The 18629-nt window shown below is 47.3% G+C and overlaps 1 protein-coding gene across 5 annotated transcripts in view; it reads left to right on the top strand.

The window, feature by feature from the left end:
• The window catches only part of LOC135504494 (protein CBFA2T3-like), a 68222-nt gene extending 50583 nt beyond the window's left edge, over positions 1–17639 (top strand). For 3 of the 5 annotated variants that reach the window (XM_064923145.1, XM_064923137.1, XM_064923169.1), the window contains exons 5-12: positions 1104–1285; positions 3317–3594; positions 3932–4032; positions 5401–5641; positions 6014–6082; positions 6833–6886; positions 9375–9565; positions 11844–17639. In XM_064923145.1, coding sequence (XP_064779217.1) covers positions 1104–1285; positions 3317–3594; positions 3932–4032; positions 5401–5641; positions 6014–6082; positions 6833–6886; positions 9375–9565; positions 11844–12194 — 1467 coding nt within the window. In that variant the 3' untranslated portion in view covers positions 12195–17639. The remainder of the gene's footprint in view (positions 1–1103; positions 1286–3316; positions 3595–3931; positions 4033–5400; positions 5642–6013; positions 6083–6832; positions 6887–9374; positions 9566–11843) is intronic. The other 2 variants (XM_064923161.1, XM_064923153.1) reach the window with 1 other exon arrangement.
• Positions 17640–18629: the final 990 nt, after the last annotated feature.

Here is an 18629-nt window from a genome sequence, read left to right on the forward strand (position 1 = left end):
GTGCGTGTCTGTGTGCGCGCGTGCCTGTGTCTGTCTGTGTGTCTGTGTCGGTGCTGGGTGCTGGCTGTGCTGCTTGGTGGTGACTAGGGCACACATTCCTGTCTGTCCCACACACTCTGTATCTCTGTCCCTCCTGTTTATTCCCAGAGCAGAGGGACATATGGGGGACAACAGGGGGGCGGGCCAAGCTGGAGTCATGCCTGGTTATTAACTATAATTGCAGACATGATGGTGGCTTGTACGGTTGTGGATGGAATGTAATTCCACACACCACATACCAACACAAATACATTCACATACATACAATACATTCACTACGGAAATCTTGGTTAGCTCAGTGAGGGAAAGATGAACAAGCAAACAGTATCTGCTCTATAGGAAGGTGTTAACTAACAACCAGGAAGCATTCCCACAGTGTTGTAGATAGATAGATAGATAGATAGATAGATAGATAGATAGATAGATAGATAGATAGATAGATAGATAGATAGATAGATAGATAGATAGATAGATAGGCCAGTGTCTGATGGGCGCTAGCTGTCTCATTAGTGGAGATTATTATTATTGTGAGAGTGGCGTGGCGTGCCTCTAGCAGCACCCAGAGGATGGCTCAGGACCTTGTGTCAAGAGGACAGTTTTCCAGCCCGCCTGGTGTGCCATGAGGTTACACATCTGTGACATGGCAGCTAGCGCTGTGCTTTGTCAAAGTGACGGCCTGACTGAGCTCTCTGACAGCACCCACTTACCCCTCCTCTCTCCCCTCTTCCTCCCCCTGAGGGAGACAGACACTGGGGAGGAATGTGTGGTGGTGGGTCTGTGTTATCTCACCCTCCCTGTCTCATCCTCTCTCTTTCTCTCTCAATCGCTCTCTCTCTCTCTCTGTCTTTGTCTTTCCCTCCCACATGCTCTGGCTCTTAATTCTAAAACTATTTTATTTTTATGCCTTGTCTCTCCTCTCTCATCCTCCACCTCCCACCTTGACCCTCCTCCTCGTCTCGCCTTTTTCCACTTACCATATCTTCTCCTTTCATTCCTCCTGTCCCTCCTCCCTTCTCTCCTCCTGTCCCTCCTCCCTTCTCTCCCCCTTCCCTCTCCTCTCCCAGGCGAACCTGCCCCTGCTTCAGAGGGAGCTCCTCCACTGTGCACGGATGGCCAAGCAGACACCCGCCCAGTATCTGGCCCAGCATGAGCAGCTGCTGCTGGACGCCAACGCCAGCTCGCCCCTGGACTCCTCTGAGATCATGATGGAGATCAACGAGCATGGCAAGAGGAGGACCCCCGACAGGTACTGAGTGACCACCACACACACACTCAAAACACACACACACACTCAAAATACACACACACACACTCAAAATACACACACACTCAAAATACACACACACACTCAAAATATACACACACACTCAAAATACACACACACAACACTCACACACACACACACACACACACACACACACACACACACACACACACACACACACACACACACACACACACACACACACACTCAAAATACACACACTCAAAATACACACACTATGCAGACACGTCACATGCCACAGCTGGAAAACAACTTATCACTCCTCTCCCTCCATCTTACAGCAGAAACACAACTGAAAAAACACACACAGGCTTACACACACAAATAATTGAATTATTTCTGGGTATTTGGAAATGCCAAGCCACAAGGGGGGGGTTATAAATCCTCTGTGCGGGAGGCGGAAGTCTGGGCAGCCCTGATGCCAGGCGGGTAGGGAGGGTGATTCAGGCTGTGCCAGCTGTCTGCGAGGGGGGAGGAGGAGGAGGAGGAGGACAAGTCCAGATGCTGTGGATGTCACGCTATAACCACAGCAGCAGCAGTGGCTCTGTGTCAGCGGCCCCAGTACAGTATGAGGAGATGTCCTCAGTCCAACCCACAGACAATGCCCTCCCTGTCCTATACACTTCCCTGCCCTCCCCACAGCAGCCTGCTGCCATATCCGCCCCACATAGTGGGCCGTATGGAGGGGCGGGTGGAGACACATCTGGAATTTAAGACAAACAAAACCACAGCACTACTCTCCACCTCCCCATCTCTCTCACTCCCCATCCCTTTATCTTTGGCTTCCTCTCCTCTCCTCTCCTCTCCTCTCCTCTCCTCTCCTCTCCTCTCCTCTCCTCTCCTCTCCTCTCCTTTACTTCAGTCAACTAGTCAGTATGTCAGGGATGTGTCCAGATCCTGCTGAACCCCTGCTTGAGCTTATCGTGACGGGGAGGGAGGGAGGGGGAGGGGAGGGGGGAGTGAGAGAGAGAGAGAGAGAGAGAGAGGGTGGAGGAACGGGCAATCCCTCTGTAATCTGCACACCTCCGCCTCCCAACCCCTGGCTTACAGTGTCACGGTGGGCTGGGCCAGCTGTTGCTTAGATATGTGAGATATTGGTGGCGGGCTAGAGCACTGACAGAGACAGACACATCCCCCACTCACAGTCTCACCCCACGACCCACAGCCTGCCAGAGATGGAGAGGGTCTGCAGAGGGGATTGGGGGTAGAGGGTGGGAGGGGATTCATCACGTAAACAAAGAGGGGACAAATACACACACACACACACACACACACACACACACACACAGACAGACAGTAATATACACACACACGGACTCGTAAACAGAAACACACTCGCATCCACATGGCACTGAAATTCCTTTCATTTGCCTTTGATCCCGGGGAAGATAGAGAGCGATTTACCTTCGAATGCCTGGCTGTTTCACCAAGCTAAACAGATGAATATCAACACCGGCGTTTAAACTGTCCAGATGGCTCCCAAAACAGGACCGCCACTGAACATCTGCTAAACACAGACTCACAACGGCCCCGTAGGTCTGTGGGAGAGGCTACATTTGCAAGTTAAGAGAGTGAGTTGAGGGACGCTAGGATTAAGAGTTTGGATCCCAGCTCGAGACACAGAATATACCGAGTGTATTTTTTACGTATGGCGTACAGCTGTGCACACACTCTGGAGTAGATTCTGTCTGAAGTGAACAGTGAGCTTCTCAGCAGGGGGGATTCCTGAAACACTGTCAGATTTACTGCTCATGTCTTCTAGTAACAACAACAGGTTAGCGGCCCAGTAAATCCAGAATGCGTGGACGTCCTGAATATAACACATCTCATTCCTGTTCCCTTGTAACTTCCTCAGTGTGGCATAGTAAAACGATGAATTTTCCTCATATTCTAGGAGATGTTAACAATTCTAAAGTGAGTGAAAGTGTCCGATTTGGTGGTGACACGTATAAAGGGAATGTAACCGTGTTGACCTGTGCTCTCTTCCTTCAGGACCAAAGACTCGGAGAGAGACGGGCACCACCCGGAGCACCTGGCCAAGCGGCCCTGCACCATCAGCCCCAGCCAGCGCTTTAGTCCCAGCACTGGCCTGCCAGCCCACCCACCCCCCAACGGCCTGCCCACGCACCCCCCCAACGGACTGTCTCACCCCAACCCCCCTGCCCCCCAACACTACCGGCTGGAGGACATGGCCCTGGCCCACCACTACCGCGACGCCTACCGCCACACAGCAGAGCACCGCGAGGCTCGGGACAGGCACCGGCAGACAGGTGAGAGAGGGAGGGAATGAGAGAGAGGCGAGGGAGGGATGAGGGAGAGAGAGAGAGGGCCTCATGGCGTCTCTGAAGAACAATGACAGGTTGTCACCGTTTGGTGTTAAATTCCCATGGTAGTGCATCTATAAAAGCCTATAGTGACACATGCTTGGGTTTGTCCCCCTAGGAATCCAAATATGTCTTCCCTCGGTTAGAGCCGTAATGGCTCAAACTGTATAAGGAAGTGTTAGAGCCCTAATGTCCTGTATGTGGAGGAGACTGGAGCCAGAATGGCTCATATATGGTGATGGTGCCTAAGTGCTGAACGCAGGACTGTGTGTTTGTGTTGCAGCCGTGCATGGAGCACGTCAGGAGGAAGTGATCGATCACCGCCTGACAGATCGGGAGTGGGCCGAGGAGTGGAAGCACCTCGATAATGTACGTGTTGCTGGGGTAGGGCTCCCCGGTTTTATCCTAATATCTCCCTAATATCCCCCATCCTACAGAGAAGTGTGTAGTAGAAATCTTTCAACCTCTCGGTGCTGTAGATGATATGAAGGGAGGTGGGACAAGGGCAGACAGGGTGCTGCTGACAGATTTAAGAACTGAAACCTCAGCAGAGTTTGCATTTGATGGACAGCTGACCTTAGGGGGTCTGTAGAGGCTTGTGTCCATGTCAGGAATGGACAGCCGAGGCCTCTCTGGCCAGCATACTAATACTGGAGCAAGCGCTCTGAGCTCCCCTTACCTTTACCAAGGCTGGAACACTCACTCACACACACACACACACACACACACACACACACACACACACACACACACACACACACACACACACACACACACACACACACACACACTCAGGCACTAAAAAAGGGCCACAGATGGAGCGAGGGACCCAGTAGAGGACAGCTCCAGCTGGGGAGAGCAGCTGAGACAAGGGCTGTAGTCATGGAGGGAACCGGCCTGTGCTGGGCCTCTGCCAAATTAGAAACACTCTACTGAAATAAATATAGCTAACAGAGAGAGAGAGAGAGAGAGAGAGAGAGAGAGAGAGAGAGAGAGAATATGGAAGGGGGCATTTTGCAGACCGGGGGTTAGAGGAGGCATAGGGCAAAGGCAGAAAGAGAAACAATGTTGAGAGAGAGAAAAGAGAGTTAGTGAAGAAAAATATCAAGAAAAAGGCAAGGGGAGGAGGTGTGGGTGAAAGGCTTTAGCAGACAGGGGCTTGGAGGGAGCACAGGGGTGGAATGAATTGGTTAGGCCTTTTCAATCGGTAGCACAGCTGTTACAGCCATTTTTACTGCTCTGTATAACCACTCAACCTCATTCACACACACACACACACACACACACACACACACACATACTCAGCACCACTGGCTCTCGCTGCTAAAACAGTGACAGGGTCACACGCTCCTGAGTGCTCCGTAGAAAGTATTGTTGCACCTAAACAGCAAGAACTGATTCTAGAGAAACTGGATTGCTCCCCAAAAAATCACTCAAATTACCATCAATGAAAATGTTCTCATACAATTTGACATCTTGATGAAGGTTAGGCCTGATTGTGTTTTTCATAGACTAAATTCAGAATGCACACTATACAGTACTTCCGAATAAAACTATGCGACCCTGATTTATCGGTACACTTTTAGGTGCAGAGGCTCCGCCATCCTTTAGCACCACCGAGAGCAGCTGCCTGTTGTCAGAGTCTGAACTGTAGGAGAAGAGCGGCGCTCTGATCATGTCTCCCCCTCCCTCCCTCCCTCCCTCCCTCCCTCCCTCCCTCCCTCCCTCCTTCCCTCCTCCTCCCCCCTGCAGCTGCTCAACTGCATCATGGACATGGTGGAGAAGACACGGCGGTCTCTCACAGTGCTGCGGCGTTGCCAGGAGGCCGACCGCGAGGAGATGAACCACTGGATCCGACGCTACAGCGACGTGGAAGATATGAAAAAAGGTGGGAGCAACGGCCAGCCACGCCCTCCTCCTCCTCCTGTACCTCTACCTCCTCACAACTCCTCCTCCAACACTCCTAACAACGTCGAGACACAGCAGCCCATAGGTACTTCCACCGCTGCAGACACCAGCACAAGGCTGTCACTCCTCACTCCACACCGTCACTCAGTCAGCAACTCTGTGTGTTCTGTCTGCTCTGAGGAAAGAGGGGAGCATGCTGGGGGATGAAATGAAATGTTACAAAGCAAAATGAAGCTCAAGTTTGAGTGTGTTCATGAGGTTGGGACGCAGAGGGCTGAATTCTAACTAGAGATCTATGCACGTAGCTTGGGATTTTGGTTAAACCATGCACTGACGTTCGTGGGAAATCTGTGCAAAATATTGAGTTATTTCCGGTTAGGATTTGGCCCATAACGTGTGTATGTGTGGAGAGCGCGGTAGACTGACTGATGTTCTGGTCTGTTGTGTTGTGTTTCAGAGATTCATAGGGACTTCCTGCACAGACCTGCTTCTGGCTACCTACCTGAGGAGATCTGGAGGAAGGTTGGTGAGTAACCACACGTCCGCCCTGACTGAACTGTCTCTGTCCCGTCACCCTCACCTCAACAGCCACTGCAGATAGCCCTGAAGAGGGCCCTGCCTGTCCTGTTGCCATAGTTACATAAGGACAGGGATGGGATTGGAGGGCCTGTGACTGTCATGTGTGTCATTAGTGCTAAGTGCTTTCCACCTTTAACCTGCAATGAACGGCGACTGCAGTTCAGATGCAGTGAAAATGCACGAACCAACCTGGCGCTGTCCAGAGCAGCGCATGCAGCAGAGGTGGGGCCTGCAGCTTAACTGGGGAGAGGGGGGAGGAGGAGGGATTTCCTCTGCTTAGGAGTAGTAAAGCTTAGTTCATATAATACTGCTTTTCATTGTGACAGCTTTTAACTTATTGTTTTAAGTATACTTGAACCAGCCAGACCAATTTTATCCTAATAACTGTTGGCAATCTGGGACCAAGTCCCTTATTCAGACTAAGGACTGTCACTATCATACGCAGAGCAGATGGATTCAGTTAGATGTAGCAGGGGTGGGTTAGCGTGTTGCCGTGCCTGGGCCTTATGTAGCTAGCATATAGCTAGCATATAAGAGGAGTCAGCTATGACGTGGCCTTGGTCCCACTGAGTACCAACACAATTATGCTGCAGTCATATTTAAATACTGCGGGGGGAAAGATGCTGCTGTCTGAGATAATGTGCTGCATTTTCACCAGCGGAAGAACTATTTTAATTTACAGTTGTTTTTCATACAGGTGCTACAAGTATCCCACTCTCCCCAGCACTGAAGCAACTCCAAAACAAGCAGGGTGAGTATGACAGCTCCCATCTTCCCCTGTGTGTGTGTGTGTGTGTGTGTGTGTGTGTGTGTGTGTGTGTGTGTGTGTGTGTGTGTGTGTGTGTGTGTGTGTGTGTGTGTGTGTGTGTGTGTGTGTGTGTGTGTGTGTGTGTGTGTGTGTGTGTGTGTGTGTGTGTGTGTGTGTGTGTGTGTGTGTGTGTGTGAGACCCCTCCTATGGTATTCACTACTGCACCACCTCTGTCCTATTACCACTGCTCCCTCAGCAAACAGCATAACTGCAGTCCATCTCTTTAATTAGAAAAAGACACGTATTCTCTGGTGTTGGTCAGGTTGAGAGACTCTGCAGCCTTTGAAAAACAAGATCTGAAGTCTGAAAAAGGAAAAACCTGCTGAATCCCTCCGGAATTAAAACGTTAATATTGCTGCCCCTCCGTGTTTTGCATTAAGTGCTAATTGTCCTAGCATCTGCTCTGCAGGCTCCTTGATAAGAATTAATTACATTTGTAAACTAATCTTAGTGATGCATGCATTAAGCCTGATAATTGAGCAGCAGAGGACTGTACCGATAGTTAGGAAAAGGCATGCACGAATAAGGAGGGAAAACATGTAGAAATTAAATGATGGATGAAGGTAGAGACGGGCAGGGTGAAAAAAGCCAGGGAAGGCTTGTGCGGGAGGTGTTGAGAGGATAGACAGAATACAAACTACTTCTTCAGATTCTGAGCAGTGGAGACCGACTCACACACACAGACATGCACGCACGCAAACACACGTCCTCATATTCAGCACATACAGCTCCCAGCACAGCAGCCCCAGCCCCAGCCCCAGTAGCATGGGCCCCACTGCCCCAGCCCCAGCTCAGTACAGCAGCCCCAGCTCAGCACAGCAGCCCCCGTGCCCCAGCCCCAGCTCAGCACAGCAGCCCCAGCCCCAGCCCCAGCACAGCAGCAGCCCCAGTGCCCCAGCCCCAGCTCAGCACACAGCCCCAGCCCCTGTTGCCCCAGCCCCAGCCAGCACAGCAGCCCCAGCCCCAGCCCCAGTGCCCCAGCCAGCCCCAGCACAGCAGCCCCTGCCCCAGCCCCAGCTCAGCACAGCAGCCCCAGCCAGCCAGCACACAGCCCCAGCCCCCGTGCCCCAGCCCCAGTACAGCAGCCCCCGTGCCCCAGCCCCAGCTCAGCACAGCAGCCCCAGCCCCCGTGCCCCAGCCCCAGCTCAGCACAGCAGCCCCCGTGCCCCAGCCCCAGCTCAGCACAGCAGCCCCAGCCCCCGTGCCCCAGCTCAGCACAGCAGCCCCAGCCCCCGTGCCCCAGCCCCAGTACAGCAGCCCCAGCCCCCCAGCACAGCCCCAGCCCCCGTGCCCCAGCCCCAGCACAGCCCCAGCCCCCCATGCCACAGCAGCCCCCCAGCACAGCAGCAGCCCCAGCCCCCAGCCCCAGACAGCTGGACACAGCAGCCCCAGGGGAGCAGCAGCCCCTGTGCCCCAGCACAGCAGCCCCGTGCCCCAGCCAAAGCACAGCAGCCCCCATGCCCCAGCCCCAGACAGCACAGCAGCCCCCGTGCCCCAGCTTTATGAGCCCCAGCTCCTTTCCTTTACACCAACTGACTGGAAGAATCAGGGAGGGAGAATAGACCACAGTATGGCTCTCACATCCAGTCTGCCCAGAGGAGGCTCACTCACCTGGGGGACCATCTGACTATGTCTTGTGTGTAGAACGGAGGGGAATCTGGTAATACAACTTCCCCTCCTTTTGGTTGTACAAGACATTTACTTATCCAATATACTGTACCAGTTGGCAGTTAGATATATTTTTCATGGCCATAAAATATAAATTTGGTGGCTGAACATGAGGATTTAATTAGTTGTATTATGTGGGGCAGCTGTTTTCTTTAGATGGAATTGTGCAAAGAGCTAAAGCAAAATGAATCTCCGATGTTGTATTTTGTTCTCCTTGTAACATGAAGAAAATAATGAGCGGGATTGTGATTCCTTCCTAACCGGATAACCACTGTCTTCTAATGAGAACCAGCCTTAGCATCTATTTTTCTTCTAAAAACACTGCCTATTCACTCACATGAGTTGGCATTTGTAGAACAAAGGCCATAGGACCTCTAACACAGTTAACCCCTGTTAGCAAAGTTATGCATCAATGATATGGAAAGCATTTTCACTCCTCGGTTCTTACGTCTGTTTCTTCTCTGTTCATTCACTCAGAATTTAGAAAAAAAATCAAAAGCACAGGATAATGGGTTAATAGGCAAGTTTATGAACAAAGTTTGGAGACATCTGCTGTTGTCAGCGCTGGAAATGATTGTTACCAGACGTCTTTTAATTAATTATTAACAGGCTTCTTTTTCTGACAGAATGTTTTAAATCTTGGATGATGTACATCTGTTTGCCGAGATAAAACAAATGGAGATCTTAGAGTGCCTCAATAAAGGATGACAGAGTAGGAGCGGTCATGGGGACTGACGCCTCTCTCTCTCGCTCTCTCCACAGAGGAGGCAGTGAACGAGGTGAAGAGGCAGGCGATGTCGGAGCTACAGAAGGCTGTGTCAGACGCTGAGAGGAAGGCCCATGAGATGATCTCCGCTGAGAGGTCCAAGATGGAGAGAGCGCTGGCCGAGGCCAGGAAACAGGCCTCTGAGGATGCACTGACCGTCATCAACCAGCAGGAGGACTCCAGCGAAGTGAGCATCACAGCCTTATCACCCACCCCATGCCCCCACACTCTTAAGGTTTCCACACACTTAACATGCATAGAGCTACATGCGTGCACATTTTTTTTTGAGCAACGTGCACTATTTTGGTAACATGATACCTCATCAAGGTTTTCTTGTTGTCTTTACATTTGTTGTAAAAGCAGAAGAAGAGTGTCTTGTCTTCCCTTGAAAGCAAGTTGTCTAAACACTGCAAGCTAGCTAGCCTTTTAGAAAATATTTTTTATAACTAAACCAAGATAGACCACAGCCTGTCGTTTCAAATGTAAACGAAGGAGTTTAGTGGGTAGAACAAACATGGAGGTAGGCAGAGCCAAGCACGAGCTAGCGAGATCCTATTGGAGCGTTCTAGCATACAGGTGCATATTTCCGTTATTGAGCGCCTACTCTGTGAAGTGTGCGTATGCAATAACTCAATTCGCCTTTGCACTCCTTCTAAACAACGCATTTTTCTCAAACTTTGGCAAAGTCTATAAAACTTTGTCCACTCTGTTCGTAACAGATTGTAGTTTTGGGAACAGAAAACTATTGATATCAAATGTTTCATCGATGATAAAATTTGCAGAATGTCTGCCAGATCCATCTTTTTCCATCTTCTCCCACTGCCGGCCACTGGGCTTCCTCTCAATACCATATTTGGAAGTGAGTGGAAACGCCAAGCAGATGCTTCACATTTACACATCCGGAAAAATATCTGTCTCGTTGTTCAACCTGGGTTTTTAGTTTCCCACATCGCCATGTGAAATTATCTGATTTATAATTCAATTATAAGCCCTGGCAAAAATTCTTATACTTACCTCTGTAACCTGCAAAATTATCCCAATTTGAAATACCGCTTCAATGTATTCACTCCCATAGCAGCTAAAAATAGAATGTCATCATGTTTTGGTCGCTGAGATTATACTAACTTATCCATGGTACTTTGATACATAGCCTATAGATAAAATCAAGGAACCAAGCAAGCGTCATTGCCTATTGCCCCCATGACTATGCAGGGAATGATACAGCGCGTTACAATTTTCAAGGAGCCACCTCTTTTGAGATGAAAAACGACATTGCTAGATTCTGCTACGACCCTTAGGGTCAGTCTCCGCAGAGTATAAATAGCCCTTATGAAAAATAGATGCTATCTAGAACCCTAAAAGTGTACCTCGGCTGTTCCCATTTTAGGAACCCTTTTTGGTTCCAGGTAGGACCCTTTTGGTTTCCGGTAGAACACAGAGGGTTCTACATGGAACCAAAAATGGATCTCTTATGGGGACAGCCGAATAACCCTTTTGGAACCCTTTTTCCCAAGAGTGGACCCCATGCCCCACACCCTGTGCCCTCTAACATACCACAGCACAGCAGCAGGCATAACGAGAGATACACTCCTCACCCTACTGTCAGTAAACACAGGCACACACTGCTGCACTGCATCACAAAGCACACTGTCACATTCCAAACCTCAAACTCACAATCAATCGTGTCTCCTCAACCCACCAACCACCCGTTTTACATAACAAACTGTCACACAGCTAACTCACTTATTTTAGACCGCACAGTAACACTTCCTCAAAATAGTCCTGTCACACACACCTTCTCTTCACATGACTTACAGTCACACACACTTCATAACATGCCCCCCACCCCACCACCATCAACATTTACTTCTCAGTAACAGCTCATTCACCAGTTCTATACAAGCCAGAGTCCTCAATGTAATGTATGTGTGTGTTCGGCCACCCAGACAGATTCTGCACAGAGCAACAGATTTTCACAGTGCCTGGAGCAGTGTTCAACCTATCAATTCTCTATCAAAATCCCATATTCTACACAAAATGTGTATATCTTAAACAGGACACTGTCTGGTCGTGGTGTTAATGTGAGCCACAGCTGGCTGCACCTGGTCTGTGTCAACACCATGTTTTCATTTCATTATTAAAGAGTGACTCCAGCTGCTTGTTTGAATAACAGCAGCCACAAGCGGATGGTTGGAGCAACAGTGTCAGGGCCAGGACAAGACAGGACAGCACAGGACAGGCCAGGACAAGACAGGACATGACAGTCCACCTAGTGGTTTGGGGCATTTGCAGCCCCAGAAAATAAATGTGGGAATTTGTTGCCCAGAACATGAAACACTTCAGCTGTGGATAGCATGACAGTATTTAAAAAAGTGGTAACAATGATATTTGTATAATAATATAACAGGTTGACGACCAGAGATTTATTTTATCAACTCTATGCCTTCTTCCCACTGTCTCTCCAGAGCTGCTGGAACTGTGGACGCAAGGCCAGTGAGACGTGCAGTGGCTGCAACACGGCACGCTACTGCGGCTCCTTCTGCCAGCACAAAGACTGGGAGAAGCACCACCACGTCTGTGGCCAGGGTCTACAGGGCCTCCCCGGGGGCAGCAGTGTTCCTCTGGGCACACCCTCCTCCAGCGCACCCCCTACACACTCAGAGAGCACCCCCTCTGGTCCACTTTCCCTGCCCGGCCAGACCAGCGGTGGTGGGGGAGGCATTCTCTCCGGGAGTCCTAAGGAGGCTAGCTCCAGCAGTGCCTCACGCTCCACTACCCCAGCGACCCCTGCACTGCTGGACGCCACCTCTCGCTGACCCCGCACTGCCACGCCCAGTCACTCCCACTGACGCTACAGTACAGCTGCCATCCATCCTTAACAAACAGAGGAATCTCCATCGATCTGCGCCCTTTCCTTCTTCTGTACTGCATCTGTAGTGGTCCATGAATACTGCACCGCCGACTACTTCTTAGCTACCTGAAGGCCTTGTTTTCTCAACTCCTCAGCCTCCCCCCAAAACACGTTCTGACTGTCTCTCAGCCGCACAGACTTTCTCCCTGTCAAACTCAAAAACTGGTCAAGGGGTCCACTGTTGTGTTTAGCATGGCTCGGGCTTACTTTACTGTGTGCTCAAAATAAACCAATGCAGAGGCAGAACTCCCTCTCTTAAAGTCAAATTACAACAACAAAAAACACCATACTTGGTTATTGAACTCTGATAATGTCGTGTGAAGATAAGCTTTGTTATATGCCAGACCAACACGTGGCCTCAGTAACATAAGCCCAGTCAACGCCTGTGTATGTCAGGGGCTTGCATTGCATGGGACTCGTTATGGTACCACACATATTGTGAAGAAGAGATATCTAAATTTAGCACTTGGAGAGGATTTCCCTTTAACGCAGCAGGAGTGGGATGACTCTTAACCCCCAGCATGTGCACTAACAGCCCAGACCTCTGAGAGATGGATAGATAGATGCGTCTATAGAACAGGCTCCTCTGTGTACTGGGCCGTGGACATGTCCTGATTGAGGTCCCCTATCTAAGAAGCCAGACACCAGTCAGGAAACCCCTCTTCTGATGGAGGAGAGGGGATAAGATACACTCTTGGTGCGATTTATTCCTCAGAAGCTCTTCCATAATACGGCTAATTATTTATCCAATGATTTATTTTTGGGCTTTTAGGAAGACAAAGAAAAGTCCAAATATTCAAAACAAATAATAATGATTTTTAAAAAGTTAACTACCTTGCTAGCGAGCCAAGAAAATGACACCGGACTCACCTCTCTGTACCGATGTGAACCCAAATGAATTCAAAGAGGAAGGGAAAAAACATGATCCAAACCTTTTTATTACACTGCCAAAGTTACTAAGAGACAAGGAGAAGCACTCATCTTGTAACCAAACGCAAGCAACTTCACCTCCTCAAGCAGCAAAGCCCTGGGAGATAAAGGCTATAGAGCAACAAGTCACGCAAAAACTCTATATTGAGTGTACTGGCCTCTGTCAGCCTGAAAATACCCACAGTGATCCACAGAGAGAGAAATCCAGAGCAAACATTTGGAAACGCCTGCCACAAAAGACAATTGAAATGGAAGGACCAACCACTGAATGTGACAGTGATTTATGTGAATGGCAACGGAATGGACAAAGAAGCAGCTACTCAAAAAGAAGATGAAAGGCATTGGAACTGCCAAAAATAACCTAAAAAAACTGATAACCTGTCCAAGCAAGCATTGTACAGTATGGATGAGACTTTTGTTCCTAATTATGTTTTTTAGCTCTATCAAGAGGATACATTTCAGTGAGTCGTACCTTTTCACCCTCCTTTTCCAAAGCATGACAAACAGACTAACGAGCCTCATAAGTGGTGTAGACTCAGTTCTATTCTCTCTCTCTTTCTACCTCCCCCCCCCACACTTTCCTGTATGTTCCTCCCTAAAACTCTCTTGTCCCTCAGTCAACCCTACCCCCTTTGGACATAACCTCTGAGCAGATATCTGGGAAGGGATCAAACCTGCTTGTAGATTTCCTTTCTTTGTTTCTCGCAACAACAAAAAATGGTCTCTGTATCTGGTGTCCACCTGTGCTGCCCTTGTGCGTTTTCAGAAAGAGGGACTTTTCTTCTTTTTAAGTTTGGGCTGAACATTGAAGCAGGAGCAAGACTCTAGGACAGAAAACCCCATGTTGTACTTATTGTTCAATTTGTTGTATCTTTATCAATGAAAAGAAAATCCTCTTGTAGAATATTTTATATTGCTCGCATTGTAAGACAGTGAGAGGACAGAGGTGCAATATGAAGAGAATTCAGCTACTGAATGAAACCTCAGCAACTACCCATAGGGGTCATATAATATAGATACATATAAATATATTTAAAATAACATCAGTAACTTAATGTGAATGTACATAGTATTTAAAGAGGTCCAAAAATGTGTTTGCCAAATAACAGAAACCTTTAAAGTAATGTACAATGTCCAGAATATGATTTCTTTCCCGTTCATTTTTTAATCAAAGGCATTTTAATTTCTCATAAATCCTTCTTTTCTACCAGATTAGAAAAGTCTGCTGAGTGAGTAATCTCAAAAAGAGGTTATGAGGAGGGATGTTGGCAGCGATAGTGGTTTTCTTCTGGAGTCACAGTTCTTATAGCTCCCCCTATAATTGATGGCAGCATACACCTCTGACTCCCTTCAGGAGGAGCCAGCTATAGCTCTCATGACAGGCCCAAGAGGATGGTTTTAAAGAGGAGAAAGAGAGGCTTATCACACATGGATTCTAAAAGCGTCCTAGCATGAGGCTAAATTACTCCACTACTCTGGATATTGAATTTAAAACGCAAGAATTTATGCCCAAAAAGTTATCTGTGAAACATTGCCATCCATTGGGCTGAAGTGCCACTGCAGTGGGCCACCTTTTACACTAAAAACCGTGGGAGCTGCCCCCAAAACAAAGCCAACCCACTGGTCTGGAAGTCTGAAGCTTAACCTAACCATGATACTGCCCAATCCTTTCACTGGTTATTTTTTCTTACCCTGTCCATAGATTCGTTTGTGAAGATGCAGTCTCAGTCATTTATCCTCATGTAGGGTTAGGATCCTAGCAAGGCAAAAAAGGACTCAGAACCTGGGAGAGTTGGAACAGATGTCTTCACAATCACAGACTAACAGGGAGGAATGCCATCTCATACAGTAATGTCATCACAAGCTATATTGAAGTTAAAACATCATTAAGTTATAATTACACACTCAAATGGCTTTCAAACATAACATTAAATAAGGACTGTACCTGCCATGTTCATATGAATGATATAATAATCCCAAACCAATTGGCCACATAACTCTAAAATGGACCAAACTTGAAGGAGTTTTTGTGTTGTTTTATCTTGTACTGTTAAAAGTATGGTCTGCCAGGCTCTTTCGCATTTAAAACCCAGAGTGACATATTGACGGAGAAACGATTGGACGTCTATTAGCGTTGACAGTGTGTTTAATTTATCACATGATCTATTTTCCTATATGTCAGTATCGAAAAGTAATATATAAATTGTTCCAAGTGTGATAAGCTGCGAGGTACCCTGCATCTGCGTGTATATGTGTGTCGTATGTTATTACCGGTGTATTGAAATGACTTCAGCCTGGTTGTGTTTCTAAACCCCTTCAGCCCTCTGCTCTTTAACCCCCACCTGAACATCCCTCCTGTCTCCTGACCCACCACAAGCTACCTCCTCTGACCCTGCAGCACATGACTGGGAGAGGTCACTGAGCTTTGGGAGCAGGGCTGCGAGCAGACATGCAAACTCACACAAACATCAGAGCAAATAGGAAACAAACCCGGAAGATCTAATACTGATAACTTTACTATGTGTATATTTTCGCACCTCAACTCACAGTCAGAAATAGTGATCAAAGGAGGAACACTCAGATGCTTTTGATTCTAGACTCTCTACGTATAATACACTGTCCAGGGTTCGATATAGAGGAATTCCTTCCATACCCAAGCTGAACGTTAAACCATTACATTTGTAGTCCAAAACAAATAAAGCACAGACCAAAGTATTTCTGCACGACGGGTGGATTTTGAAATTGTGTCGAGTAAGACCAGAAAAAAGGAGGCTTGAGGCCAACTATACCTGTTAACCAAAGTGTCTGAAATAAACACATGCTCAAAGCACAAGACAAAAACAAACAACCAACGCATCTGTGAAGGTGGAGATTTGTAGATTATTTATTCAAGTAATCAAAGCGCTTGTTTCTACATATCTAATGCCTCAGATAAGACTACAGAAACATCTCCGGAATGCGTAATGATTGCTTTGAGTTTTCTTCCTAAGCCTTGCTTACAGACGTAATAATTGCATGGTGTGTGTGTGTGTGTACTTGTTTTTCTCTTTTCACAGTTTCTCTGTACAAACTACTTGAACCTTCAGAGCTTTAATGAAACATCTCAGTCAGAATAATGGCAGAGAATTCTAAAGATGTAGCAGTGCACTGAGAGGGAAAGACAGAGTGAACTCACCCACCATATTATCCACAACATTACCGTAGGTTTTGATGACATTTCAATACACATTATCCTTTAATGCTCTCTGTGTGCTTTGCTTGTCTGCGAATCAACCCTGAAACACAATAACTCTTTAATTTGTCACAACTTGTGGCAAATACTATTTTTATTGACCAAAAAAAAAATGTGTTTGTAATATCAATCACACCAACTCTCTCTTTCTCCGCTGTCCCTTTTTAAGCCCAGCATTGGGGCACATGTTATTTGGGCAGGTCTGTACAGTGGTTGGTGCTGTCGAACATTTGGCCATGCAAGCTGTCACTGAAAGGACATCTGAAGTAGAGTTAGCATGCTGAGCTCCTGTTCTGTGTGACCCACTGAAGAGAAGGTTTAACTAATTCTCTTTTTCTATGACCAGACAAGAGAAACAAGGTTCCTAAAGTGGTATGGGCTCTGAGGAAAGGATTCATGTTCTGGACATGGAATAATGGAAGACCAACTGTGTGTGGAGCGTTCTATTTCATTCATGCCCTGTGATGTCATAATGGGGTAATAGGAGGACTGTTCCTGCCTCTGATGTGAAATCTACAAAGCCTGGAGGTCTCCACCGCTTATATATAGATAAAGACTGTCATTTATTCACATATACAGACCACTTTATGATCTCTTTAGGTTTTTAATACGGCATACGTGAAGAGGGCAAATTCTGTGTTTTCGATGGCAAATACTAGCATGTTGGCATCAGCCTCTCCCTAACCATTTACCACCAATCTATCAATGGAGTTTCTTGGCTCATCTGATTTCAGTGAATGATTGCCCTGTGAAGCCCGCACTGATACAAAGCTGAGATGGCACTTGGTCTCCCCAAGTTATGGTAGGGATGAAAGTGTTTTTATTACATTATTATTTCAAGACAAACAAAGACTTGGTTTTATATGTGTAGGGAAGCATTATATACTGTATTGTGCAATACATTATTACAGAAAAAAAAAAGTTTCTGTTTGAAAGGTTGGCGCTTTGAAGAAAAAATTATTTTCCTCTTTAAGAGTCCTATTACCATTCTTTAGATGAAGTGAACTGTGCCAGAATAATTTAATTCTGATTTTTATTTATTTATTGCATGCTTTCCTTCCCTTTTTGCTATTCCCCTTCTTTAACTGTGCGCTATGTTGGATGTGTGAAGCTGTAAACATTCTAATTCAGGTTATCGTCTGTGTTGAGCTATGTAACTGCGTAATTAAAAATGAAATGAAATATCAATCATGTTTCCTGATTTTCTGAATCAAAAATCCTTATTTCAGCATCATAATGACATAGTGCTGCACAGGTCAGTTGGAAAATCATATTTTGGTGTAGTGGTATTAAAAGTCGGGGTCGCGACCGGGAACTGCAGTGGGGTCAACAAAATGTAAATACACTGAACAAAAATATAAAGGCAACATGTAAAGTGTTGGTCCCATGTTTTATGAGCCGAAATAAAAGATCCCAGAAATGTTCCTTACCCACAATAAGCTTATTTCTCTCAAATGTTGTGCAATTTTGTTTACATCCCTGTTCGTGAGCATTTCTCCTTTGCCAAGATAATCCATCCACCTGACAGGTGGTTATATCAAGAAGCTGATTAAACAGCCCGATCATTACACAGGTGCACCTTGTGCTGGGGGACAATAAAAGGCCACTCTAAAATGCAAAGTTTTGTCATACAATCAATGCCATAGATGTCTTAAGTTTGCAATTGTGCAATTGGCATGCTGACTGCAGAAATGTCCACCAGAGCTGTTGCCAGAGAATGTAATGTTCATTTCTCTACCATAAGCCAATGTTGTTTTAGAGAATTTGGCGGTAAGTCCAACCGGCCTCACAACCGCAGCCCAGTACCTCCACACCCGGCTTCTTCACCTGTGAGATCGTCTGAGACCAGCCACGATGAAACTGTGGGTTTGCACAATCAAAGATTTCTGGATAAACTGTCAGAAACCGTCTCAGGAAACTCATCTGTGTGCTTGTCGTCCTCACCAGGGTCTTGACCTGACTGGAGTTTGGCGTCGTAACCGACTTCAGTGGGAAAATGCTCACCTTCGATGGCCACTGGCACGCTGCAGAAGTGTGCTCTTCACGGATTAATCCAGGTTTTTAACTGTACCGGGCAGATGACAGACAGTGAGTATGGCGTTGTGTGGGCGAGCGGTTTTCTGATGTCAACATTGTGAACAGAGTGCCTTATGGTGGCGGTGGAGTTATGATATGGGC

This window comes from Oncorhynchus masou, chromosome 2, assembly GCF_036934945.1.
Source record: "Oncorhynchus masou masou isolate Uvic2021 chromosome 2, UVic_Omas_1.1, whole genome shotgun sequence".
In the NCBI taxonomy this organism is placed as follows: Eukaryota; Metazoa; Chordata; class Actinopteri; order Salmoniformes; family Salmonidae; genus Oncorhynchus; species Oncorhynchus masou.